Source organism: Coregonus clupeaformis, unplaced genomic scaffold, assembly GCF_020615455.1.
Source record: "Coregonus clupeaformis isolate EN_2021a unplaced genomic scaffold, ASM2061545v1 scaf0577, whole genome shotgun sequence".
Lineage (NCBI taxonomy): Eukaryota > Metazoa > Chordata > Actinopteri > Salmoniformes > Salmonidae > Coregonus > Coregonus clupeaformis.
This window is the reverse complement of record NW_025534032.1, coordinates 127,007-154,887: the sequence shown is the minus strand read 5'-3', so window position 1 is coordinate 154,887 and position 27,881 is coordinate 127,007. Positions and strand designations below refer to the sequence as shown.

The following is a 27,881-nucleotide window of genomic DNA, read 5'->3' as shown; positions in this document are numbered from 1 at the left end:
CACGTCGATCCAGAGCATCCCAAACATGCATGTCTGGTGAGTATGCAGTCCTTGGAAGAACTGGGACATTTTCAGCTTCCAGGAATTGTATACAGATCCTTGCGACACTGGGCCGTGCATTATCATGCTGAAACATGAGGTGGTGGCGGCGGTTGAATGGCACGACAATGGGCCTCAGGATCTCGTCACGGTATCTCTGTGCATTCAAATTGCCATCGATAAAATGTGATTTTGTTCATTGTCCGTAGCTTATGCCGGCCCATACCATAACCCCACCGCCACCATGGGGCACTCTGTTCCAACGTTGACCTCAGCAAACCGCTTGCCCACACAATGCCATCACGACGCCCTACACGCTTTCTGCCATCTTCCCGGTACAGTTGAAACCGGGATTCATCCGTGAAGAGCACACTTCTTTAGTGTACCAGTGGCCATCGAAGATGAGCATTTGCCCACTGAAGTCGGTTACGACGCTGAACTGCAGTCAGGTCAAGACCCTGGTGAGGATGACATGCACACAGATGAGCTTACCTGAGACAGTTTCTGACAGTTTGTGCAGAAAATATTCGGTTGTGAAAACCCACAGTTAAATCAGCTGTCCTGGTGGCTTGTCTCAGACCATCCTGCAGGTGAAGAAGCCGGATGTGGAGGTCCTGGGCTGGCGTGGTTACATGTGGTCTGTGATTGTGAGGCCGGTAGGATGTACTGCCAAATTCTCTAAAACGATGTTGGAGGCGGTTTATGGAAGAGAAATTAACATAAAATTCTCTAGCAACAGCTCTGGTGGACATTCCTGCAGTCATCATGCCAATTGCACGCTCCCTCAAAACTTGACACATCTGTGGCATTGTGTTGTGTGACAAAACTGTACATTTCAGAGTGGCCTTTTATTGTCCCCAGCACAAGGTGCACCTGTGTAATGATCATGCAGTTTAATCAGCTTCTTGATATACCACACCTGTCAGGTGAATGGATTATCTTAAGAAAATGGATTATCTTAACAAAGGGGAAATGCTCACTAACAGGGATCTAAACAAATTTATGCACAACATTTGAGAGAACTAAGCTTTTGTGCGTATGGAACATATCTGGGATATTTTATTGCAGCTCATGAAACGTGGGACCTACACTTTACATGTTGGGTTTATATTTATGTTCAGTATAGTAAGTATGTGTATGTTTTTAACATTATTTTAACATTTTGGGACATCTCCAGAAACATACATAACATATATAAAACTAAGGTAAATATCTTGAGTGAGTTAGTATGTTTTTAACATTGGTTAATCATGTGTCCTTCTGTTATTGTCTTAATGCATTTCATTATTCTTAAAGCTTTGCATATTTAACAGTGTATCAACATATCTCCTCTCTCCAGACTGGCTGGCTGTAAACTCACATATGAATCCTGTGAGACTCTGGCTTCAGCTCTGCAGACAACAAACTCCCCCCTGAGAGAACTGGACCTCAGATACAATGACCTGGGAGACAGAGGAGTGGAGCTGCTCTGTGTTGGACTAACCAGTCCACTCTGCAACATACAGACACTAGTGTGAGTTAACTTTCTTCAGTATGAGTTATTATGTGGATGTTTTAAACATTTGTTAATCATGTGCTCTTCTGCCCTCTAGTCTAGGTCAGTGTGGTCTGACAGAGGGTTGCTGTTCAGATCTGGCCTCAGTCCTGAGTTCACCCAACTCACAACTGAAACAACTGGAGCTGAGAGACAATGACCTGCAGGACTCAGGAGTTACACTGCTGTCTGCTGGACTGGAGGATCCAGACTGTAAACTACACACACTGGGGTAAGTACAGCTGTTTCAGTCAGGTCGGTACTTTGCTGAGTTACACTGCCCTCTGCTGGACTGGAGGATCCAGACTGTAAACTACACACACTGGGGTATGGACAGCTGTTTCAGTCAGGTCGGTACTGAGCTTAGTAAAACAAATACTCTGAACATCTGATGTTTCATGACAATGTTTGTGTCATGGACAAATATATGGGTGTCCTACAAGATGATTGACACCAGTCCACCAACCTAGACGGCTGTTGTGTCTCTCTGTAGGCTGTGTGGCTGTCTGGTCACAGAGGAGGGCTGTGCTGCTCTGTCTTCAGCTCTGAGGTCAAACCCCTCCCACCTGAAAGAGCTGGACCTGAGCTACAATCACCCAGGAGACTCTGCAGGGGGACTGCTTTCAGCTGCTCTGGTGGATCCCACAGATAAACTGATGAAGCTGAAGTAAGTCAGAATAGATGTCCTAATAGTGTGAGCAGTGGTTGTGTCCTATGTAGTGTAGTAGGTTCAGTAACATGAGGACATGATGGTAGAATACAGGGGACGTTTACCCAGCAGGCTTAGCACTCCAACACAGCATACATCATCACCACATGAATACTCTTTCTTCTGCATCTCTGATATCCTGTTGGAATTGTACTCTGTTCTGTATGCAGTAGGTAGGATAGAATACCTGTATGTCTCTAGTAATGAATTGTACTCTGTTCTGTATGCAGTATGTAGGATAGAATACCTGTATTTCTCTAGTAATGAATTGTACTCTGTTCTGTATGCAGTAGGTAGGATAGAATACCTGTATGTCTCTAGTAATGAATTGTACTCTGTTCTGTATGCAGTATGTAGGATAGAATACCTGTATTTCTCTAGTAATGAATTGTACTCTGTTCTGTATGCAGTAGGTAGGATAGAATACCTGTATGTCTCTAGTAATGAATTGTACTCTGTTCTGTATGCAGTATGTAGGATAGAATACCTGTATTTCTCTAGTAATGAATTGTACTCTGTTCTGTATGCAGTAGGTAGGATAGAATACCTGTATGTCTCTAGTAATGAATTGTACTCTGTTCTGAATGCAGTAGGTAGGATAGAATACCTGTATGTCTCTAGTAATGAACTTGGATAGTGCACCAGAACACAACAATATGGTTTAAATGTTGACTGCTTTATTAGGTCTTTGTCAGTCAATAACCTGTTTCTCCTACAGTGTGGATCATGGTGGAGAGTTCAGGCTGAAATCAGGGCTGATGAAATGTAAGTCTCTTCAATCCTAATTAACTACATATTCAGAACTACAGTAACATAGTAACTAATCAATACTTGTTCTGTACCTACAAAACAACATTTTATATGAAGATGTGGTTTGATTAAACTCTCATTTTGTCTACAGATGCCTGTCATCTCACCCTGGACCCAAATACAGCAAACCCAAACCTGATACTGTCTGAGGGGAACAGGAAGGTGACACGTGTGGAGGAGAAGCAGCATTATGAAGACCATCCAGACAGATTTGACTGTCTTCCCCAAGTTCTCTGCAGAGAAGGCTTATCTGGATCTCGTTATTACTGGGAGGTGGAGAGGGATGGTGACGTGGCTGTCATTGGTGTGGTGTACAAAGGAATGCAGAGGAAGGGAGTGATGGACAGTTGGATTGGACTCAACGGGAAGTCCTGGAGTTTATTCTACTCTGACAGTGGATATAAGTTTTACCATGCTGGAGTCGACAGATCCATCCCTGGTCCTTTTTCTAACAGAGTTGGAGTGTATCTGGACTGGCCAGCTGGTACTTTGTCCTTCTATAGTGTGTCCTCCTCTGGTACACTGACACACCTTTACACAGAACACACCACATTCACTGAACCCCCTCTATCCTGGGTTTAGGGTTTATTCCTCCTCCTCCTCAGTGACCCTGTGTCAGATAGATGACCAACACATTCAAAGGTGAGTCATAGCAATGTTTCATCATGTGTTTTCCTCTGGAATCATTCCTACAATTAGATTAGTATTCGTGTGTTTTAATGTGTTCTGTTGGACCTACAGACAGTTAGATTAGTAGTAGTGGTGTGTTTTAATGTGTTCTGTTGGACCTACAGACAGTTAGATTAGTAGTGGTGGTGTGTTTTTAATGTGTTCTGTTGGACCTACAGACAGTTAGATTAGTAGTAGTGGTGTGTTTTAATGTGCTCTGTTGGACCTACAGACAGTTAGATTAGTAGTGGTGGTGTGTTTTAATGTGTTCTGTTGGACCTACAGAGAGTTAGATTAGTAGTAGTGGTGTGTTTTAATGTGTTCTGTTGGACCTACAGACAGTTAGATTAGTAGTAGTGGTGTGTTTTAATGTGTTCTGTTGGACCTACAGACAGTTAGATTAGTAGTGGTGTGTTTTAATGTGTTCTGTTGGACCTACAGACAGTTAGATTAGTAGTAGGGGTGTGTTTTAATGTGTTCTGTTGGACCTACAGACAGTTAGATTAGTAGTAGTGGTGTGTTTTAATGTGTTCTGTTGGACCTTCAGAGAGTTAGATTAGTAGTAGTGGTGTGTTTTAATGTGTTCTGTTGGACCTACAGACAGTTAGATTAGTAGTAGTGGTTTGTTTTAATGTGTTCTGTTGGACCTACAGACAGTTAGATTAGTAGTAGTGGTGTGTTTTAATGTGTTCTGTTGGACCTACAGACAGTTAGATTAGTAGTAGTGGTGTGTTTTAATGTGTTCTGTTGGACCTACAGACAGTTAGATTAGTAGTAGTGGTGTGTTTTAATGTGTTCTGTTGGACCTACAGACAGTTAGATTAGTAGTAGTGGTGTGTTTTAATGTGTTCTGTTGGACCTACAGACAGTTAGATTAGTGGTGGTGGTGTGTTTTAATGTGTTCTGTTGGACCTACAGACAGTTAGATTAGTAGTAGTGGTGTGTTTTAATGTGTTCTGTTGGACCTACAGACAGTTAGATTAGTAGTAGTGGTGTGTTTTAATGTGTTCTGTTGGACCTACAGACAGTTAGATTAGTAGTAGTGGTGTGTTTTAATGTGTTCTGTTGGATGTACAGATGTTTCCTCTCCTGTCTCACTGTAGTGTCAGTTTCACTCTAACCACAAGAGGGCATCAGAACCTGTTAAAATGATACCTGGTGACTTCACGTCTCTAGGGGCTTTCATCAAGATAAGCAATGTCACCTGTATTGTCACCATCAGTATTGACTTCGTGGAAGTTGACATAGTGTTATGTCACATTTGGCAATGCACCCTACATAGGGAGCTGTTCTGTCACCCTTTATACACCCTTTGTATTGCTTATGAAGACTGTATGTATGCTATATAAAGCCTTTATAAGTTGTTTTTAGTTTAATCACAGTCTATCCATCTGCTTTCCCAACAGCAGAGACCATGATGGAGAGTGTTGTATCAAGCCTGGACCTGAGAAATGTGAGTGTTAACTGATTTAATTGTTTTTCAATCAAAATACTTTTAAAGCGTTCATTATACTTGAGTCCCAGGCAAGGAACACAATCATGATCTATTTGGTCAAAACAAACTTAAAGGTAGAGTCAGCAATATGATGTAGATGCACAAAGTAAACAGCATAGTGGGTCAATTTCTACAACAACTAAGGGCGTTGGAGCGCGATGCTAAACTCCTCTGTTTTGGTCCCGTGGCTACCACGCTGTAAGAGAGTGAAGAGAACCCGTGCACCTGGGCAGAGACTGTGTGAGAGAGAAGTCAGGCATCTTGCTCATCACAATATCTGCGGTGCTGCTCGTACAACATCATTTAGCTGACTCTACCTTTAAGCTCTCATCCTGGGATCTACCAGAAATCAGGCCCCCAACATCTCCAAAACATGGACCAGAACCATGTTGTTTCCTGCTTCCACAAACATTCATTAATATAACACTAATGTCAGATTATGGGATGATAATGAGTGTACATTCTGAGACTGTTGCTCACTTACATTCATTTTTATTACAAGTCTGTTTAATATTTATTAATTCATTATTACATGAGATTGTCCGTCTTAAATAACAACTACTTTTGACTTCAGGGATTCCTCAGAGCTGTAAGACTTGTGACCATGTTGAGGTAAGTCATAATGTCAATTCTCACTTTTACATACCTTCAGGAGTCAGGCACAGTCTGAAAGCCAGGTGTGTACTGACCAACCATTCATACTGGGATATAGACAGTCCTGTGTTCTGCTTTAGTAATATAAACACAGTCTGAAAGCCAGGTGTGTACTGACCAACCATTCATACTGGGATATAGACAGTCCTGTGTTCTGCTTTAGTAATATAAACACAGTCTGAAAGCCAGGTGTGTACTGACCAACCATTCATACTGGGATATAGACAGTCCTGTGTTCTGCTTTAGTAATATAAACACAGTCTGAAAGCCAGGTGTGAACTGACCAACCATTCATACTGGGATATAGACAGTCCTGTGTTCTGCTTGTAGGAATGCAGGATTTTAACTTCTGTCATATTTTGTCATTAGACAGTTTAATTGGATCAATCACCAGCATTCCATGTAACATTGAATAAATACATTAGATAAATTACTTTGTTCATTTAATGGGCCAGTTTCCCCGGACAAAGATTAAGCCTAATCTTGGACCTTAAAAAACTTTCTATTGAAACTTCCATTGATCATGCTTTAAGTCCAGCACTAGACTCAATCTGTGTCCAGGAAACTGGCCCCATATGTATAACTGACATGCTTGTCCTTGTTCAGGACTCCACACACTGGCTTCTGATTGAACCCTTGACTTCCACTGTCCAGGAAGTGACAATGTTCAGGTAAAATAACTACTTTTAACATTTCATTCCACTTGCTAGTGTATTTCCCCCATTACCTTTGGGAATAGGCTTCTAATCCAACCTCTCCATTTGACGATTGACCCTCTCTACCATATCTTGTTGTTGCCCTCAGGCACAGGACACCCAAAGGGCGTTATGAGTGCACAGTGTCTGGGCTCCGCTGGGTGTGTGAGAGAGATGTCATTCTGAAGTATCACTTCAGGAACTGGGAACCCTACAGTCAACTTCTGAAAGACATGCAGTACGGACAAGGTGGTCCATTGCTGGACATCACTATGGAGTTAGGTGAACTGGAGGAAGTTCATCTGCCACACTTTGTCTGTTTAGGTAAAACCATATAGACATAGTATTCAGAAAGACATTTCCATGTAACTGAGTTTCACTTCCTGAATGAATAAATGAATATTCTGGGAGTTTGAGTTTACTGTGATCTGATACTGCATATTCTTTGTGTTTTAGTTGGATGAATAATACAATATTTGTCTTTCTGTCTCCTTTTTATTGTGTTGTTCAGGGACCAACCCTTCCCTGAGGAATGAGATGAAGATTCTTCATGTAGAGGAACATGGAGTGTCTGTTGAGGAAGTGCATGAGGTCACCAGATTCCATGCTAAGATTCTCCATCCCAAGTTCTCAGCTATCGCTGTTATACTGAGCTATATCTTTTGGCGGAACGTAGCTGTCCACTGTGACGTGGTCCTCTATATGGCAGTAAAAAGGCAACAGTAATTTCACGGCTGTACATGCTCCTCAGAAACTCCAGTCAGAAAGAGGTGAGGCACCATCATTGAAGTGACAACAGTATGTTGAAACTTACTAAAGGAAAGCTGATAGGTTGTTGAAAATCTATAGATTACAGACAACATGCAGCTCTGTGAGAAATCTATTTCTGTCTCATTCATTTGAAGAGCCAGTAGACGGCACTCTTCTCTCTGTTCGAAGGAGAACCCAATGCCCCGGGGCAGTGAAGGGGATATTGCCCTGAGTAGTGTGCTGTCATTCGCATGGGACGTTAAACATGTTTCCTGACTCTCTGTGAACACAAGATCCCATGGCACTTATCATAAGAGTAGGGGTGTTAACCCCGGTGTCCTGGCTAAATTCACTATCTGGCCCTCATACCATCATGGCCACCTAATCATCCCCAGCTTCCAATTGGCTCATTCATCCCCTTTCCCCTGTAACACTTCCCGAGGTCGTTGCTGTAAAATAGACTCTCTTCTCAGTCAATTACCTGGTAAAATAAGGGTAAAATAAATCAAAAATAGTGTACACATTTTTTTGATGTTGACAAAAAAGGAATGCTCGGTGAACTGCATGTTGTGTGAATTAAGAGACTACATTGTTCAGACTGACTACCACACTGCTCATTTTCTAGGCTGTTCGGGACCGGGAGAAACATCAGGTGTCCCAAGGATATTCAGAATTGGTCCTGTCAAGTCCAAACGGGTCCTTAAAGCTGAACAGTTGGTTTGCACTCAAGAATCCCCATTCCACTTCCATCAATCCAGAGGTGCAGTTTTAGCAGGCTAAGGACATGAATCTGTCATATAATATATTAATAACTGGAATATCATTATATTTCTTTCTCTCTCTCTTTCTCTGTCTGTTGTCTCAACCGTTGCACCATATGACCTTCTACAGAAGATTCAGCTGTTACCTGCAGACACCACACCAAGCTGTTGTAAGATGGTTATGAGAAACACAGGGGTTGACATTGAGATGGAGTTAATCGGGGATGATGAGAGGACAGTATGGAGAGAGATGGTACCAACAGGTAGGAGAATATGTCAATCATAACTCTGTTATTTTCTGACAGATGCTATTTAGTGATTATAACCTCTTTTTGTTTTTTTCAGATGAATACATCCCTGAAACCCATTCAACTAGTAAGTAAACATGAGAGGTACAAACCAATGGCTTGAGGGCCAGTCGACATGGTTTACTGTTGGACTAGTCCTGATTATAAAAGGCTGTCTTCAAGATCAATGACATCTCCTCCAGGACTTGATGTAGATTAGCCTGGTTCTGAATGACATCTCCTCCAGGACTTGATGTAGATTAGCCTGGTTCTGAATGCCCCAATGACATCTCCTCCAGGACTTGATGTAGATTAGCCTGGTTCTGAATGACATCTCCTCCAGGACTTGATGTAGATTAGCCTGGTTCTGAATGCCCCAATGACATCTCCTCCAGGACTTGATGTAGATTAGCCTGGTTCTGAAGGACATCTCCTCCAGGACTTGATGTAGATTAGCCTGGTTCTGAAGGACATCTCCTCCAGGACTTGATGTAGATTAGCCTGGTTCTGAATGACATCTCCTCCAGGACTTGATATAGATTAGCCTGGTTCTGAATGCCCCAATGACATCTCCTCCAGGACTTGATGTAGATTAGCCTGGTTCTGAATGCCATCTCCTCCAGGACTTGATGTAGATTAGCCTGGTTCTGAATGCCCCAATGCCATCTCCTCCAGGACTTGATGTAGATTAGCCTGGTTCTGAATGCCCCAATGCCATCTCCTCCAGGACTTGATGTAGATTAGCCTGGTTCTGAATCCCCCAATGACATCTCCTCCAGGACTTGATGTAGATTAGCCTGGTTCTGAATGCCCCAATGACATCTCCTCCAGGACGTGATGTAGATTAGCCTGGTTCTGAATGCCCCAGCCTGTTTTTCTACGTCTGTGAAAACTGACCCTAAATATGAATGAAACAGTAGTGGTGTGATGTGTTCATTGATGCAGGTTGTTATTGTTACAGAATGTGTTCTTAATGCAACGATTAATAATACAATGAAGACTTTTACTGTAGGTCACTCTGAAAGAAGTCTGTTTCTAAATGTCTGAAATGTGAATGAACAAATGTAGTTATTTTATAACCTGACTCTCTCAGGTGCTGTGTTGGGGGCAGGGCGTCCGGCTGAGAGCAGTCTGACTGGTTCTACAGAGCATCAGCTGCGTTCTGTACGGACAGAGTTTGTGAGACGAGTGTCAGGACCTGTCCTGGATGGTCTGCTAAACGGACTCCTGCAACACACAGTCATCAACCAGGAGGAAATGGAGTCAGTAAAGGTGATAGCTGAGAGGGCAGAGAAGGCACGTGACATCATCGACATGGTGTTGAGAAAAGGAACTGAGTCATGTTCCAGGATGATCAACCTTCTTGGGGAGCTGGACCCCTATCTTTGGTCACAGCTTCAGATCTAAAGTTGTAGCCAACCCCTGGGTGTGGGGAGACCAGGCAGAATAGACAGGCAGGGTGGTTCAACATGGTCTTGTTGTCTGTTGCTTTAATTCAGGCTCCTAAAAATGTACAGAAAATGTCAATCAAACATGACCACTATAATAGCAATAAACTAACCAAAGGTCCAGCCACACAGCCTCTCTCCTTCTGCAGCCTCCTGGAGGTGTGGATCTTCTAGCAGGAGGGTCAGTTAGTCCTCCACTAGGTACCTAGCTGGACCCCTATCTAGCAGGAGGGTCAGTTAGTCCTCCACTAGGTACCTAGCTGGACCCCTATCTAGCAGGAGGGTCAGTTAGTCCTCCACTAGGTACCTAGCTGGACCCCTATCTAGCAGGAGGGTCAGTTAGTCCTCCACTAGGTACCTAGCTGGACCCCTATCTAGCAGGAGGGTCAGTTAGTCCTCCACTAGGTACCTAGCTGGACCCCTATCTAGCAGGAGGGTCAGTTAGTCCTCCACTAGGTACCTAGCTGGACCCCTATTTAGCAGGAGGGTCAGTTAGTCCTCCACTAGGTACCTAGGTATGGACCCCTATCTAGTAGGAGGGTCAGTTAGTCCTCCACTAGGTACCTAGGTATGGACCCCTATATAGTAGGAGGGTCAGTTAGTCCTCCACTAGGTACCTAGGTATGGACCCCTATCTAGCAGGAGGGTCAGTTAGTCCTCCACTAGGTACCTAGCTGGACCCCTATCTAGCAGGAGGGTCAGTTAGTCCTCCACTAGGTACCTAGCTGGACCCCTATCTAGCAGGAGGGTCAGTTAGTCCTCCAGTAGGTACCTAGCTGGACCCCTATCTAGCAGGAGGATCAGTTAGTCCTCCACTAGGTACCTAGCTGGACCCCTATCTAGCAGTAGGGTCAGTTAGTCCTCCACTAGGTACCTAGCTGGACCCCTATCTAGCAGGAGGGTCAGTTAGTCCTCCACTAGGTACCTAGCTGGACCCCTATCTAGCAGTAGGGTCAGTTAGTCCTCCACTAGGTACCTAGCTGGACCCCTATCTAGCAGGAGGGTCAGTTAGTCCTCCACTAGGTACCTAGCTGGACCCCTATCTAGCAGGAGGGTCAGTTAGGCCTCCACTAGGTACCTAGCTGGACCCCTATCTAGCAGGAGGGTCAGTTAGTCCTCCACTAGGTACCTAGCTGGACCCCTATCTAGCAGGAGGGTCAGTTAGTCCTCCACTAGGTACCTAGCTGGACCCCTATCTAGCAGGAGGGTCAGTTAGTCCTCCACTAGGTACCTAGCTGGACCCCTATCTAGCAGGAGGGTCAGTTAGTCCTACACTAGGTACCTAGGTATGGACCCCTATCTAGCAGGAGGGTCAGTTAGTCCTCCACTAGGTACCTAGCTGGACCCCTATCTAGCAGGAGGGTCAGTTAGTCCTCCACTAGGTACCTAGGTATGGACCCCTATCTAGCAGGAGGGTCAGTTAGTCCTCCACTAGGTACCTAGCTGGACCCCTATCTAGCAGGAGGGTCAGTTAGTCCTCCACTAGGTACCTAGGTATGGACCCCTATCTAGCAGGAGGATCAGTTAGTCCTCCACTAGGTACCTAGCTGGACCCCTATCTAGCAGGAGGGTCAGTTAGTCCTCCACTAGGTACCTAGGGATGGACCCCTATCTAGCAGAACATGTTTATACAACTCTGTCTCTCTCTCACACCAACACACCTACCTACCTGATGTCTGTGTATTTTAAACTTTAGATTTTAAATTTCATTGTATACGCATTGTAAACATGTATTGTATACCCATTGTAAACATGTATTGTATACGCATTGTAAACATGTATTGTATACGCATTGTAAGCATGTATTGTATACGCATTGTAACCATGTATTGTATACGCATTGTAACCATGTATTGTATACGCATTGTAAACATGTTTTGTATACGCATTGTAAACATGTATTGTATACGCATTGTAAACATGTATTGTATACGCATTGTAAGCATGTATTGTATACGCATTGTAAACATGTATTGTATACGCATTGTAAACATGTATTGTATACGTATTGTAAACATGTATTGTATACGTATTGTAAACATGTATTGTATACGTATTGTAAACATGTATTGTATACGCATTGTAAACATGTATTGTATACGCATTGTAAACATGTATTGTAAACGCATTGTAAACATGTATTGTATACGTATTGTAAACATGTATTGTATACGTATTGTAAACATGTATTGTATACGCATTGTAAACATGTATTGTATACGCATTGTAAGCATGTATTGTATACGCATTGTAAACATGTATTGTGATGTTATTGGAATTTACTTACTGTATTTGCATACTCACTGTGAATGTGTCCGGGAAAATGGCTCTGAGAATTTGGCATTCAACTTAAAACCACAGAAATGTATTTTATGAATATATTGTACAGTGTTGGCCTGATAGAGGTTAATGAGAGGGGCTGGATATCAACACAACCACCTCAGTCTATCAGCAGTTTTCTCAGTGAGAGCACATTGACCATTGACAGACATAAGGAGCTGCTCAACCTCTCTCCCCTTTACCAATGACTTGAGAGTGGCTGAAGGACATATAAGGAGCTGTTCAACCTCTCACCCCTTTACCAATGACTTGAGAGTGGCTGAAGGACATATAAGGAGCTGTTCAACCTCTCTCCCCTTTACCAATGACTTGAGAGTGGCTGAAGGACATATAAGGAGCTGTTCAACCTCTCTCCCCTTTACCAATGACTTGAGAGTGGCTGAAGGACATATAAGGAGCTGTTCAACCTCTCACCCCTTTACCAATGACTTGAGAGTGGCTGAAGAACATATAAGGAGCTGCTCAACCTCTCTCCCCTTTACCAATGACTTGAGAGTGGCTGAAGGACATATAAGGAGCTGTTCAACCTCTCACCCCTTTACCAATGACTTGAGAGTGACTGAAGGACATATAAGGAGCTGTTCAACCTCTCTCCCCTTTACCAATGACTTGAGAGTGGCTGAAGGACCAATCAGCCCCCATCTATACACAATGTTTTACTAAATGTTTTATAACGTTGTATTTTTCTATGTGTATCTACCTGCCCAGGGACTACAGCTAAATCTGGCACATTTACAGAAATGTTGATTGATGTGCAGTATCCCTGTCAAATACATGTTGTACATGTCAATTAAAAGGAATGTATTGTGACTTAGAATGTTGTTTAACAATATGGAAAAAAGCAATAAAGTCAACCGCCTTTATAGCACAAATAATATTATAGCACTGACATTTGTTAACAGCATTGAAAGTAATGATTACTAGACAGTTGTCATGGTAACAGCAGTAATACAAATAACATTATTTATGATGCTACTATTAATAATAAAAATAATATTATAATAATAATCAATTTTAGAAAACACTCTCGTTAAAAATCCCATCGTTAATTAGATTAGATGAGTTTATTAGTCACATGGAGAGGGAAGCAAAATCTTGTGCTCTGGGCTCCAACAGCGCAGGTCAAAATAAATCAAATCAAATCAAGAGAAGTGAATGAGACAAGATAAAGATGATAATAATATGTAGACATTTACAACTGGGTGGTGGGGGGGGCAGGGTAAGAGTCTGTTGGGTGGTGGGGGCAGGGTAAGAGTCTGTTGGGTGGTGGTGGGGGCAGGGTAAGAGTCTGTTGGCTGGTGGGGGCAGGGTAAGAGTCTGTTGGGTGGTGTGGGCAGGGTAAGAGTCTGTTGGGGAATGGCCGGCAGGGATGTAGCTCAGTCGGTAGAGCGTGGCGTTTGCAACGCCAGGGTTGTGGATTCGATTCCCACGGGGGGCCAGTATGAAAAATAAAAAAATAATGTATGCACTCACTAACTGTAAGTCGCTCTGGATAAGAGCGTCTGCTAAATGACTAAAATGATCATGTATCAATATAAATGTTAGCTTGAGAGTGTTCAGCCCCATGACCACGATCAGTGCCAAGTGGTGGAATAAGGGAACTGCTTGTCAAGCGTAGAACGGGGAAAATATACTGTATGTTGAAAATGGGTTTAATTGTGAGAGTAATAATGACATTTTTTATGTAATTATATTGACATTGTGAATTCATGCAACATGTCTTGACAGGCTATAATATATTTTGACCACAATAGCGTTTATAAGTAGTATTTTAGGATAGTTTCTACACAATATTTATAAATTGATAAATGAGCACAAAAGCATTGAGATGTATAAACTTGGCGCATTCATGTTTGCAGTTATAAATCAGACCTGTTGTAAAACGGTGCCTGCATGAACTAGCGTTATGAAATACACCCATCATCAATCTTTTATGGTGACAATAACGCCCTTATTTGCTGTATACCTTGGAAGGATTGGAATTAGGCCCAGACAGTATATCTAAAGGAAATATCCATGGCGAACTTGATCAAATGTCTTTGGAGGTGTTGTCAGAATGTTTTATTTTACAGTGACATTTGCTGTAGGTCTATCTGACCGTTTCTGAAAGACAAAAACAATTGCAAATTGTTGTGGACATGTAAACAGATCGTTTGAATGCAGTAATGTTTTAATAGGCCCAATTAAATGAGAAATGCGCATGGTCATTTGTTGTATGGCTACATCGGGAATATGAACTCATCATGGCCAGAAAAGGTGAGGAATTTATTATGCAATGATTATGATAATGTATCATGTTTGTAAATGAAATATTTTCTACGCAAGAAATGGCACATTACATCATTCAGTCGCCTACAAACGTCAAGGGAAAAGGTGAATCGTCTGTTCTAACGTTAAACTGCGCTTCGGATCGGATCGCATAGAGCAAAATCGGCTGCTGGAAATACTGTAGCTGATCTATTTACTACTGTGAAGTGGGTCCTATTAAATGAGAGATGGGACGAATGGTAGCCAATCCGAACTTGTTATAGGCCTATAGGCTATTTGGCGAGTATAGGCTTTATTCTGCAATAACAGGAAATATATGCCTATTTCTAATTATTTTAGAATGTGAAGATAAATGGATTTTCACTAGCAGCAAATTATTGCATCTTGTTATTGTATTTAGCTAGGCCTACCGGTTGTTTTGTTCTGAATAAGAGTCTCGTCATATATTCCCCATCTGCACAAAGCTACTAGGCTACTTTTGCCTCATTAATATGCAAGACTTCAACCACTAGAAACTGTGCGCACGCATGGTCTAAAGTTTGCAGCAAATTCTCAGGTCAAGTTCAGTTTTTATAAATGACAACATTTGCGTGAAAAGTGCCACATGCTTGTTTTGTGGCAAATTTTGTGTGTAGGCAACGTTTATAAATGAGACCCCTGGTATTATAGAGCAAAATACTTGAAATAGCTTATCTATTTACTGCTGTGAAGTGGGTCCAATTAAACGAGAGATGGTTGGAACAGTAACCTTGTTGTAGGTCTATATGCTACCACGTGAGTATGAAACCATCACAGAAAAGGTGAGGAATTTATTATGCAATGATCATGGAAACGAAATAAATAATAGCCTAGGAAATAGATGAATATTTGTAATTATTTTAAAATGCAAAGAAACGAAATATATTTTATCTCTAACGGAAAATGATTGCATCTTGTTATCAACCTTTTTATTGTTATGAATAAGCTTGTTGTCACGATCGTCTTCAAAATGAGCGGACCAAGGCGCAGCGTGATAAGCGTACATACTTTATTATGTAAAGCGCACACACGAAAACGAAACAAAACACGATCGTAACGTCCTCAGTGACTACAACTGAACAGGAACACGTAACATAGAACAATGGAACAAAAACCCACAACCACAAAGTGAAAACACACAGTTTAAATATGGCTCCCAATCAGAGATAACGAGCCGACAGCTGACACTCGTTACCTCCGATTGGGAGTCATTGACCAATCACCACTAAACACAAACAAATGAAACACACCCATCCCCAACACCACCAAATGAAATACACCCTGGCTCTAACACACAGTCCCGGAGCCAGAGTGTGACAGTACCCCCCCCCCAAAGGCGCGGACTCCGACCGCGCCTAACTCAAAAAAATGGGGAGGGCTGGGTGGGTGTTGCTCCTCGGAGGCGGCTCTGGCACTGGTCGTGGTCCCCACCCCACCATAGTCACTACCCGCTTTAGTAGCCTCCTCCATTTGACCACCCTACAACCTAACCCACCTGGATTAAGGGGCAGCACCGGACTAAGAGGCAGCACCGGACTAAGAGGCAGCACCGGACTAAGGGGCAGCACCAGGATAAGGGGCAGCACCAGGATAAGGAGCAACACCGAGCTAAGGGGCAGCACCGGACTAAATGGCGGATCCTGGCTGGCTGGCTCTGGTGGATCCTGGCTGGCTGGCGGATCCTGGCTGGACGGCTCTGGCGGATCCCGGCTGGACGGCTCTGGCGGATCCCGGCTGGACGGCTCTGGCGGATCCCGGCTGGACGGCTCTGGCGGATCCCGGCTGGACGGCTCTGGCGGATCCCGGCTGGACGGCTCTGGCGGATCCCGGCTGGACGGCTCTGGCGGATCCCGGCTGGACGGCTCTGGCGGATCCCGGCTGGACGGCTCTGGCGGATCCCGGCTGGGCGGCTCTGGCGGATCCCGGCTGGACGGCTCTGGCGGATCCTGGCTGGACGGCTCATGGCTGGCTGACGGATCTGGCTGCCCATGGCTGGCTGACGGATCTGGCTGCTCATGGCTGGCTGACGGATCTGGCTGCTCATGGCTGGCTGACGGATCTGGCTGCTCATGGCTGGCTGACGGATCTGGCTGCTCATGGCTGGCTGACGGATCTGGCTGCTCGTGGCTGGCTAACGGATCTGGCTGCTCGCGGCTGGCTGACGGATCTGGCTGCTCATGGCTGGCTGACGGATCTGGCTGCTCATGGCTGGCTGACGGATCTGGCTGCTCATGGCTGGCTGACGGATCTGGCTGCTCATGGCTGGCTGACGGATCCTGGGGATGCACACAAGGCCTAGTGCGTGGTGCCGGAACTGGTGGTCCCGGGCTGAGGACACGCATCTCAGGGCTAGTGCGGGAGCAGCAACAGGACGCACAGGACTCTGGGGACACACAGGAGGCTTGGTGCGAATAGCCGGAACGGGCTGGACCAGGCTGGCGACTCGCACCCCTGGTTTGGTGCGAGTGGCAGGAACAGGCCGGGCCGGGCTGGCGACGCACACCGTAGGCTCCGTACGTGGCACAGGAACCGGCCGGGCTGGGCTGGCGACGCACACCGTAGGTTTCCTACGTGACGCAGGGACAGGCCGGGCTGGGCTGGCGACGCACACCGTAGGCTTCGTACGTGGCGCAGGAACAGGCCGGGCTGGGCTGGCGACGCACACCGTAGGCTTCCTACGTGGCGCAGGGACAGGCCGGGCTGGGCTGGCGACGCACACCGTAGGCTTCGTACGTGGCGCAGGAACAGGCCGGGCTGGGCTGGCGACGCACACCGTAGGCTTCCTACGTGGCGCAGGGACAGGCCGGGCTGGGCTGGCGACGCACACCGTAGGCTTCGTGACGTGGCGCAGGAACAGGCCGGGCTGGGCTGGCGACGCACACCGTGGGCTTGACGCGTGGAGTAGACACAGGCCGGTCCGTACTGGGAACACACACCACTGGCCTTAACCGGGGCTCAGGAACGGGCCGGACCGGACTGGTAACACACTTCAGTCTCTCACGCCGTGCCACAACAACTTCCCTCCCTCTACTCGCCAATGGCTCCCGTACTCCGGTAGCCTTCTCTCCACGTCTACCTGTGGCAGCCTCCTGCTGCCCAGCCGCCCTAAGCCATGTGCCCCCCCAAAAATTTCTTGGGGTTGCCTCTCGTCCTTCCGACGATGGCCCTGCCGACGCCCGTTGCTCCTCTCTCCGTCGCCTCTCCACAGTTTCGCTCCATGGACGGCGATCCATCCCATCCAGGATCTCCTCCCAAGTCCAGGACCCTTTTCCGTCCAAAATCTCCTCCCATGTCCAGACCCTAGGCTCCTGGACACGCTGCTTGGTCCTTTGATGGTGGGTTTTTCTGTCGCGATCGTCTTCAAAATGAGCGGACCAAGGCGCAGCGTGATAAGCGTACATACTTTATTATGTAAAGCGCACACACGAAAACGAAACAAAACACGATCGTAACGTCCTCAGTGACTACAACTGAACAGGAACACGTAACATAGAACAATGGAACAAAAACCCACAACCACAAAGTGAAAACACACAGTTTAAATATGTCTCCCAATCAGAGATAACGAGCCGACAGCTGACACTCGTTACCTCCGATTGGGAGTCATTGACCAATCACCACTAAACACAAACAAATGAAACACACCCATCCCCAACACCACCAAATGAAATACACCCTGGCTCTAACACACAGTCCCGGAGCCAGAGTGTGACACTTGTCCATCATATTCTCCATTTACACAAAATACTAATCGACTTGTGTCGTATATGAAGATTATGACTTTGTTAATGTTTTTAAGTGGAATCTGAGAGGTTTATTTGGCAGAAAGAGAGCCGGTTTTAGTGTAACGCCACATACAACAGACAGGCAGGAAGTGTGTGTTGTAGACAGGGGATTGGACAGTAGAGGGAGCCACCCCTATCTTGGGAAGATTATATATACTGGGTAAAAACGAAGAAGAGGTTAGAGCGGCCATTGCAATATGGGACGCCGTTCTCCGGGTGATCTTGACACCTGTAAACTCATGCTGAAATCTTGTGATATGAATAAAACTCATGATCAAGGTTCAGTATGAGCGGACTCCTTTGTTTGACAGCAATAATTACCAGCACTGACTCGATACTACACTTGCACTTGATTACATCTTGTTATCAACCTTTTTATTGTTATGAATAAGCTTGTCCATCATATTCTCCATTTCCACTAAATACTAATCGACTTGCCTGTGTGTGATGATTTTGCGGATACAGGCTGTGTTGGTATTTACATACGTGTGTGTTTTGGACGTGTGTTTGCCAGACCTTACCGAAATAGTATTTGTTTTCTTTCTGGATGCCAACAGGTATTGAACTAACCTCTTTTCGTTCTCCTCCTCCGCCTGCTCAGACTCCTCCTCCTCCTGCTCAGACTCCTCCTCCTCCCCCCTCCTCCTCCTCCTCCTCCTCCTCCTCCTCCTCCTCCTCCTCTCTTTAGACAGGGCTCCAGATGTTGTAGTAACAACCTCCCCCTGACTCTGGAAGACCACATGCTAAGCTGGAGTTAGTAGAACATGTTGTCCCAAATGGAACCCTATTCCCTTTATAGTGCACTACTTTAGACCTGGAACCCTATTCCCTTTATAGTGCACTACTTTAGACCTGGAACCCTATTCCCTTTATAGTGCATTACTTTAGACCTGGAACCCTATTCCCTTTATAGTGCACTACTTTAGACCTGGAACCCTATTCCCTATATAGTGCACTACTTTAGACCTGGAACCCTATTCCCTATATAGTGCACTACTTTAGACCTGGAACCCTATTCCCTTTATAGTGCACTACTTTAGACCTGGAACCCTATTCCCTTTATAGTGCACTACTTTAGACCTGGAACCCTATTCCCTTTATAGTGCACTACTTTAGACCTGGAACCCTATTCCCTTTATAGTGCACTACTTTAGACCTGGAACCCTATTCCCTTTATAGTGCACTACTTTAGACCTGGAACCCTATTCCCTTTATAGTGCACTACTTTAGACCTGGAACCCTATTCCCTTTATAGTGCACTACTTTAGACCTGGAACCCTATTCCCTTTATAGTGCACTACTTTAGACCTGGAACCCTATTCCCTTTATAGTGCACTACTTTAGACCTGGAACCCTATTCCCTTTATAGTGCACTACTTTAGACCTGGAACCCTATTCCCTTTATAGTGCACTACTTTAGACCTGGAACCCTATTCCCTTTATAGTGCACTACTTTAGACCTGGAACCCTATTCCCTTTATAGTGCACTACTTTAGACCTGGAACCCTATTCCCTTTATAGTGCACTACTTTAGACCTGGAACCCTATTCCCTTTATAGTGCACTACTTTAGACCTGGAACCCTATTCCCTTTATAGTGCACTACTTTAGACCAGTCTCTCTCTCTCTCTCTCTCTCTCTCTCTCTCTCTCTCTCTCTCTCTCTCTCTCTCTCTCTCTCTCTCTCTCTCTCTCTCTCTCTCTCTCTCTCTCTCTCTCTCTCTCTCTCTCTCTCTCTCTCTCTCTCTCTCTCTCTCTCTCTCTCTCTCTGTCTGTCTGTCTGTCTGTCTGTCTGTCTGTCTGTCTGTCTGTCTGTCTGTCTGTCTGTCTGTCTGTCTGTCTGTCTGTCTGTCTGTCTGTCTGTCTGTCTGTCTGTCTGTCTGTCTGTCTGTCTGTCTGTCTGTCTTTCTTTCTTTCTTTCTTTCTTTCTTTCTTTCTTTCTTTCTTTCTTTCTTTCTTTCTTTCTTTCTTTCTTTCTTTCTTTCTTTCTTTCTTTCTTTCTTTCTTTCTTTCTTTCTTTCTTTCTTTCTTTCTTTCTTTCTTTCTTCACAGTGTTCGTTGTCTCTTCCACCACCATCTTCCTGTCTACCTGTCCAGACTGTTATCTGACCCAGACTACAACCACCATCCATGGACACACCTACACCTCTCTGGAAATCTCCAGTAACAACTGAATTGAATCATATTGAATGGATTGGAATTGAATTGATTGGACTCTGTTGAATTGAATTGCATGGATTGGATTCAGTTTAATTGAATTGGATTGAACTGAATAAAATAAAGAAATGAGTCATGTAATTCACTAAATGAAGTCATGTATATTCACTATAATGACTTAATGTTCCAGGTAAGTGAAGGGAGCTCACCACTGCTGAACTGGATGACTTTAAGAGACAGGTTGACTATCTCAACATGCCACCTGCCATGTTCATCAACCCCAAGACAGGTTTGTTGACATCTTAACCCAGTCTCTGCAGTGCAACTGACAAGTGCTGTGGCTCAAAACTGACACAGAATGGTTCTGCCTCAGAATGGCCCCTGTGTGTGAGAATTCATCATTGAAAAATATATTGAGAAAGGTTGGTAAACCAATACATAGTCAGGGTTGGGGTCAATTCCATTAAAATGTCAGTCAATTCAGGAAGTAGACTGAAATTCTAATTCCAATTCTCCTCAATGCTTTTCAATTAAGACAATTTGGCATTGGAATTTGGTTAACTTTCTGAATTGACTGGAATTAAAATGAAATTGACCCAAACCATGTACATAGTCGCTATGAAAATATATTTTTAGTAAAAGTTAAATATTGTGTTTATTATCCTGTAGTGTTTTAATCTATGTGTGTGTGTGTGTGTGTGTGTGTGTGTGTGTGTGTGTGTGTGTGTGTGTGTGTGTGTGTGTGTGTGTGTGTGTGTGTGTGTGTGTGTGTGTGTGTGACCTGTTGGCCTTCATGGAGATAGATTCAGTCCAAATGATGATGAGAATCCCAGATTATCTCATTGAGAAGTCAATCTACCTGGGTGTCTTGGATGTTGGAAATGTTAAAAGGTTCAGTGGGGAAACTAGTAGACTGGATTACTGGAACGTTTTATGAGACATTTGCCTGGTTGCAAAAATGCTGATAGTTTGTCTAATTTTAGTTTGTGTGACAAAACATGGTACCATCTTAACTGCTGAGAAATAACCGTTTGAAGCTGGTGTACAAAACAGAAAGTCAAAAGATGCCAAAACGAAACTTAATGAGGTAATCGGCAGTTGCTAAATCCATTTTTGACTTATAAATTAATGATACAGTATGTACCCATTGATTCTTGAAGAATCTAACTTATAAATGCCTCATGAGCTCAGTTCAACTGTCATACCCCATCAGAACCCAGAATCTAACTTATAAATGCCTCATGAGCTCAGTTCAACTGTCATACCCCATCAGAACCCAGAATCTAACTTATAAATGCCTCATGAGCTCAGTTCAACTGTCATACCCCATCAGAACCCAGAATCTAACTTATAAATGCCTCATGAGGTCAGTTCAACTGTCATACCCCATCAGAACCCAGAATCTAACTTATAAATGCCTCATGAGCTCAGTTCAACTGTCATACCCCATCAGAACCCAGAATCTAACTTATAAATGCCTCATGAGCTCAGTTCAACTGTCATACCCCATCAGAACCCAGAATCTAACTTATAAATGCCTCATGAGCTCAGTTCAACTGTCATACCCCATCAGAACCCAGAATCTAACTTATAAATGCCTCATGAGCTCAGTTCAACTGTCATACCCCATCAGAACCCAGAATCTAACTTATAAATGCCTCATGAGCTCAGTTCAACTGTCATACCCCATCAGAACCCAGAATCTAACTTATAAATGCCTCATGAGCTCAGTTCAACTGTCATACCCCATCAGAACCCAGAATCTAACTTATAAATGCCTCATGAGCTCAGTTCAACTGTCATACCCCATCAGAACCCAGAATCTAATTTATAAATGCCTCATGAGCTCAGTTCAACTGTCATACCCCATCAGAACCCAGAATCTAATTTATAAATGCCTCATGAGCTCAGTTCAACTGTCATACCCCATCAGAACCCAGAATCTAACTTATAAATGCCTCATGAGCTCAGTTCAACTGTCATACCCCATCAGAACCCAGAATCTAAGCTTGTTTTACTTTGTTTGTAAACAAAGTACATGTAAACCAACACTGTATAGCCTCAACATGGTTAAAACTATAATGTTGATATCATGGATGGTCAGTCCATGCATCCGTAGCTCTGTCTATGAATTTAAGAGGGGTTACATTTTTCCAGCCCCCATCCCTCAGATTTTAACAGAAACAGTGGCGGATATAACGTGTTCTTATTGTTTCAACTGCTGATTGGCACTTTAAGGCTGGGAAGCATAGAAGTAGCACACATAGACCAGATCTACCGTTTATCAGACCTGCTTTCAACCAGAAGACAGATCTATAACTGACGTGAATTTGATCTGGTCGCCCACAAAGCTACATATTGCGCCTTTTAATTAGCATGGTCATGTGATGAGGATAACAGACTGTCTCATTGAGAAGGCGGATCACCTGCGTTTTACACAGGCAGCCCAATTCTGATATGTTTCCTGTTAATTGGCAAAATAAGCTGATCTGATTGGTCAAAAGCCAATGAGTGAAAGAAAAGAACCCAGAATTGGTCAGCCTGTGGAAACACAGCCATAGGGACCTGTAAAGTCCACACTGAAGTTGTACAACTGATGTAGGACTACAACGTGTCAGTTAGTTCATTAACAAATAATGACTTCATTTGAATGACGTTATTCTGGCTCAGCCTTTTTCAAAGCTCTCCTCCAGGGCCCCCAGGAGGTGCATGTTTTAGTTTTTGGTCCTAGAACTAACACCTTAGATTCAACTAATTCACTTTATCATCAAGCCCTTGATTTTTTGTATCGGGTGTGTTAGTGCTAGGGCGATTTTATTTTGTATCTACCTGCCCAGGGACTACAGTGGAAAACTAGCTAGCTGGCTAAATCTGACACCTTTACTGAAATGTTGATTGATGTGCAGTATCCCTGTCAAATACATTTCATAGATTAAATTAAAAGGAATGGAATGTATCTATGTGTCTGTCTATCTGTGTATGTGAATTTGTAAAACATGAGGAAAAAAAAGTGACCCTCCCCTATACCCCAAATTACCCTCACTCCTAGGACAGACCACAGCCTTTAGATATGGAGTTTTAGAAACTGTTCGTTGTTTTGTAACCATCACATGGCAAAGTAGCCAGAAGGTTGTGGATTCGCAGACCACCACGGACAATGGTAGGGGTGAAGAAAAGATAGCTTTTATAAAAGGCATTTCATGCAATTCTTTGTCATTTTACATGACTGGAGACAAGCAGAAATCAATTTTAATACCACAACAGAGCATGACAACGAATGAGCGCACGCTGCAGCACCGGAGACGTTTTGATTTCTATACAGGCTGTTCACCGGAGACGTTTTGATTTCTATACAGGCTGTTCACCGGAGACGTTTTGATTTCTATACAGGCTGTTCACCGGAGACGTTTTGATTTCTATACAGGCTGTTCACCGGAGACGTTTTGATTTCTATACAGGCTGTTCACCGGAGACGTTTTGATTTCTATACAGGCTGTTCACCGGAGACGTTTTGATTTCTATACAGGCTGTTCACCGGAGACGTTTTGATTTCTATACAGGCTGTTCACCGGAGACGTTTTGATTTCTATACAGGCTGTTCACCGGAGACGTTTTGATTTCTATTCAGGCTGTTCACCGGAGACGTTTTGATTTCTATTCAGGCTGTTCACCGGAGACGTTTTGATTTCTATACAGGCTGTTCACCGGAGACGTTTTGATTTCTATACAGGCTGTTCACCGGAGACGTTTTGATTTCTATTCAGGCTGTTGTTAAGAAAGAGGATAGTCTAAGTTTTGGAACAGTGCTAAAGTTGTATTCCAACTGTAAAAATTAAGTGCAACAGAACCAGTTACAACTGAACTATTTGATCATCAATGAATTTGCAAAATAAAATAATGTTGTTTAACACAGCAGCCGCGTATCATGAAGTAGGCCTTTATGCACTTGTAACTTTCTTTCATTTGGGAAACTATCATTTTCTGATTTATTCCATGATATTGTTGTTACGAAATAGATTTGTGTTGACTGTGATTAGCGCATGGGAACATTAAGCATCTGCTAGGCTAAATTAACAAATTAGGCATACCTAGCTAACCACATGATTCTCAAACCAAACACTGGCCAAACTCATGTTTCTAAAAGGGAATTCAAAGGCTGTGTAGAATGACTGTATAGCCTAATAAGGCATTTTTAAGTGATATTTGTTTGATTTAAATTTATATAGCCTAAATGCTAAATGTATAGGCACGATGTTGAAGTGTTGTTGTTGAAATGCTGAGCGCTCCTGCTTTAAGTGATATTTGTTTGATTTAATTTTATATAGCCTAAATGCTAACTGTATAGGCATGATGTTGAAGTGTTGTTGTTGAAATGCTGAGCGCTCCTGCTTTAAGTGATATTTGTTTGATTTAATTTTATATAGCCTAAATGCTAACTGTATAGGCATGATGTTGAAGTGTTGTTGTTGAAATGCTGAGCGCTCCTGCTTTAAGTGATATTTGTTTGATTTAATTTTATATAGCCTAAATGCTAACTGTATAGGCATGATGTTGAAGTGTTGTTGTTGAAATGCTGAGCGCTCCTGCTTTAAGTGATATTTGTTTGATTTAATTTTATATAGCATAAATGCTAACTGTATAGGCATGATGTTGAAGTGTTGTTGTTGAAATGCGCTCCTGCTTTAAGTGATATTTGTTTGATTTAATTTTATATAGCATAAATGCTAACTGTATAGGCACGATGTTGAAGTGTTGTTGTTGAAATGCTGAGCGCTCCTGCTTTAAGTGATATTTGTTTGATTTAATTTTATATAGCATAAATGCTAACTGTATAGGCACGATGTTGAAGTGTTGTTGTTGAAATGCTGAGCGCTCCTGCTTTAAGTGATATTTGTTTGATTTAATTTTATATAGCATAAATGCTAACTGTATAGGCACGATGTTGAAGTGTTGTTGTTGAAATGCGCTCCTGCCAGCCTGTAGCGTGTCACAAATGCTTCACCATTTATTTCTGAAATGATAATAATAATATAGACTAAATCATTGATTTTCGTTCCTTCTTAGGCTACCTGGCTTTGCTCCTGACTGATTTACAGTTAGTATGTTGTTTAGTAGCCAGTTGAAAGTCAATTTGATAGTGACAGAATCAGACATTATTTCCCAAGCAAAGTCAATGTTTTTGTCTCCTCGGCTATAGAAAGTTGTAGCACAGCCTCTGAATGTCATAGAGACAAACCAATGATATTCTATATGCAACACAAATCCCTCGTTGTTAGTAGCCTAAGCGACATTAAAATTAAGGTTGTTTAAGTGAATGAAGCCTTCTTGAATTAGCCTTTCAGCACCCATGCACTGTCCATCTCCCGGCTGCCGCTTCATGGGTAAGTTATGGAAATTACTGGTTTATTATGGTTTATTTCTTTATTTACCTGAAAACACCAGGGTTTACATCAGCAAGAGCAGGGTAGGACAGGGCTCATGATTGGGATAACCTATCCATTGCACTGGGTATACACCATCCCAGCAGCAGTGCAAAAACTCGGAAAAGGAAGTACATTTTCTTAGAAATGGAACTTGGCGCTGTTCTTCTCCGAGCATTCTCTTCCTATAGCCTTGGGCCTACAGTAGAGGCCATGGATCATGTGATTGAGACCAAGCGAAAGAGCATGACCCTCCCCCATTGTGAACAATTGCGTGCATTTCGACCACTCCCTAATTTCATTAAATCAAGAAATACAAAATATAAATCGACTTTTACTAGATAGAATATGAACGTATCGGCTGGATACTTGCCTTAAGTGTATGGAGACTTTACATGACCTAAATATCAATATATAGTAGGCTATAAACCTATGAGTATTTTTGGTGAGCCGGTTCATTTGACTCCGTTCACATAAGAGAGCCATCATTTGGCTCCCAAATGGCTCTTCATTTAAAATGCTTAATTGCAAATCTACAATATAAAGGTCAAACGGTAGACTACCATTACGTCAGATAGTGAAATGCGCGTTCAAATACATTTTTACCTGGATAAATTATTAGATCACCTGCTTAAAAAATAAAGTTTATTTTTAACGCACTACAAACATAAGCCTGGAGCAGAATGACGCGCTCTCCCCACTATTTACTGTTTCTGCAGTAAGGATTCACCCTCTTTAGATAATTATTGTGTAACTTATCTGCGGGTGATCGTTGTTTTGAGCTCAAAAAGCACCTCCTGGCTGCATGTAAATCAGGGAGACAAATTAACGGCTCTTTCACCGATGCATTTCGATTCCCGACGTTCGCCAAAAAGATCCGTTCACAAAGAGCCGTTCTTTCGCGAACGACCCCATCACTAGTTTGAAATAGGAAATACATGTATAAGGAAGTAGAGGACGTTGTCGTCGAGGAAACATGTTTAAGAGGTTTGTAGCGTTCTTGTACAATTTAATGTAGACTATTATTATATTATACTATTATTATGAGAAGTTATGCTATCATAAAGAGAGAGATGATTTAGGGGGGTAAGACATCCGCCAAGTTATTACAATATTGATTTCAGCTTCCGTGAATTATAATTTTGGCTAATTAACATTGGTGTTAGTGATCATCCTAATCAATAAGATCGAATGTGATGTGAAAGGCTACAGGGCTGTGATTATGGGTATTATTGTTATTGGCGATTGACAGCACATTATCGTGATAATTATCCGCGTGAAAGACTGGAAACGGCGCACTTTCACTTCCTGAAAGAAGACGTGCATCGGAATTATGTAAAGCTGTCCACTAAATAAAATAGTATGTCTCGTCAAGTAAAAGTGACGTGCAACAATGTGCATAGAAACTATTTAAATGTAGGGCTAAATCAAATATTAAGTTTAAAGCTTTCTGGTGACGGATCAGAAAGGCGGTGATCCGTTTGGCGTTAGGTGCGATATAATTTACCGGCTCACGTACGCGCATTGTTAACCACAGGTTGAATCGGCAGCACACCTTTTCTCTGAATGCAAAACCCCGGTGCCCGGGCGAGATAAACTGATCGCACCTCAAGGGAACTCAAGCGCTGCATGGGTGTATTCACTAAACCAGGGATGGGCAACTGGCGGGCCGCGACCCACCTTTTGTAGTCCCGCGGACCAATAATAAAAGACGTTGTTTTGGATCTCAGTCTGGGTCTCAACTTGCTGTTGACCGTTAGAATAATAGAACACACGAGGTGCAATTTGGAAATGTGGTTGTGCCTCAGCAGTCACTCAATTAGCCCATGTCAGCTACATTTGTTTTTAGATTGGTAGGTTACTGAATTACAGACCGCGGGTGGGGACCATTGATCGTCAGTTATCATATTAAAAACGGCAAACATTTGCCTCCACCCTTTGGCAAAATGTGTAGAATTGCATGAAATGAGTTAGAAAATTGCGAAATATTCTCTCCGCCTCATGGCGAAATATTCAAATGAACATGAAAACTATTATGGATGTG

The 27,881-nt window shown here is 43.3% G+C and overlaps 1 protein-coding gene across 1 annotated transcript in view; it reads left to right on the top strand.

The window, feature by feature from the left end:
- Nucleotides 1–27,881, top strand: part of LOC121573544 (protein NLRC3-like) — a 58,111-nt gene that overhangs the window by 3,608 nt on the left and 26,622 nt on the right. Inside the window, 7 exon segments of the mRNA XM_045215997.1 lie at nucleotides 1,545–1,552; nucleotides 1,632–1,805; nucleotides 2,067–2,240; nucleotides 3,001–3,047; nucleotides 3,184–3,653; nucleotides 3,655–3,734; nucleotides 5,168–5,212. Coding sequence (XP_045071932.1) covers nucleotides 1,545–1,552; nucleotides 1,632–1,805; nucleotides 2,067–2,240; nucleotides 3,001–3,047; nucleotides 3,184–3,653; nucleotides 3,655–3,734; nucleotides 5,168–5,212 — 998 coding nt within the window.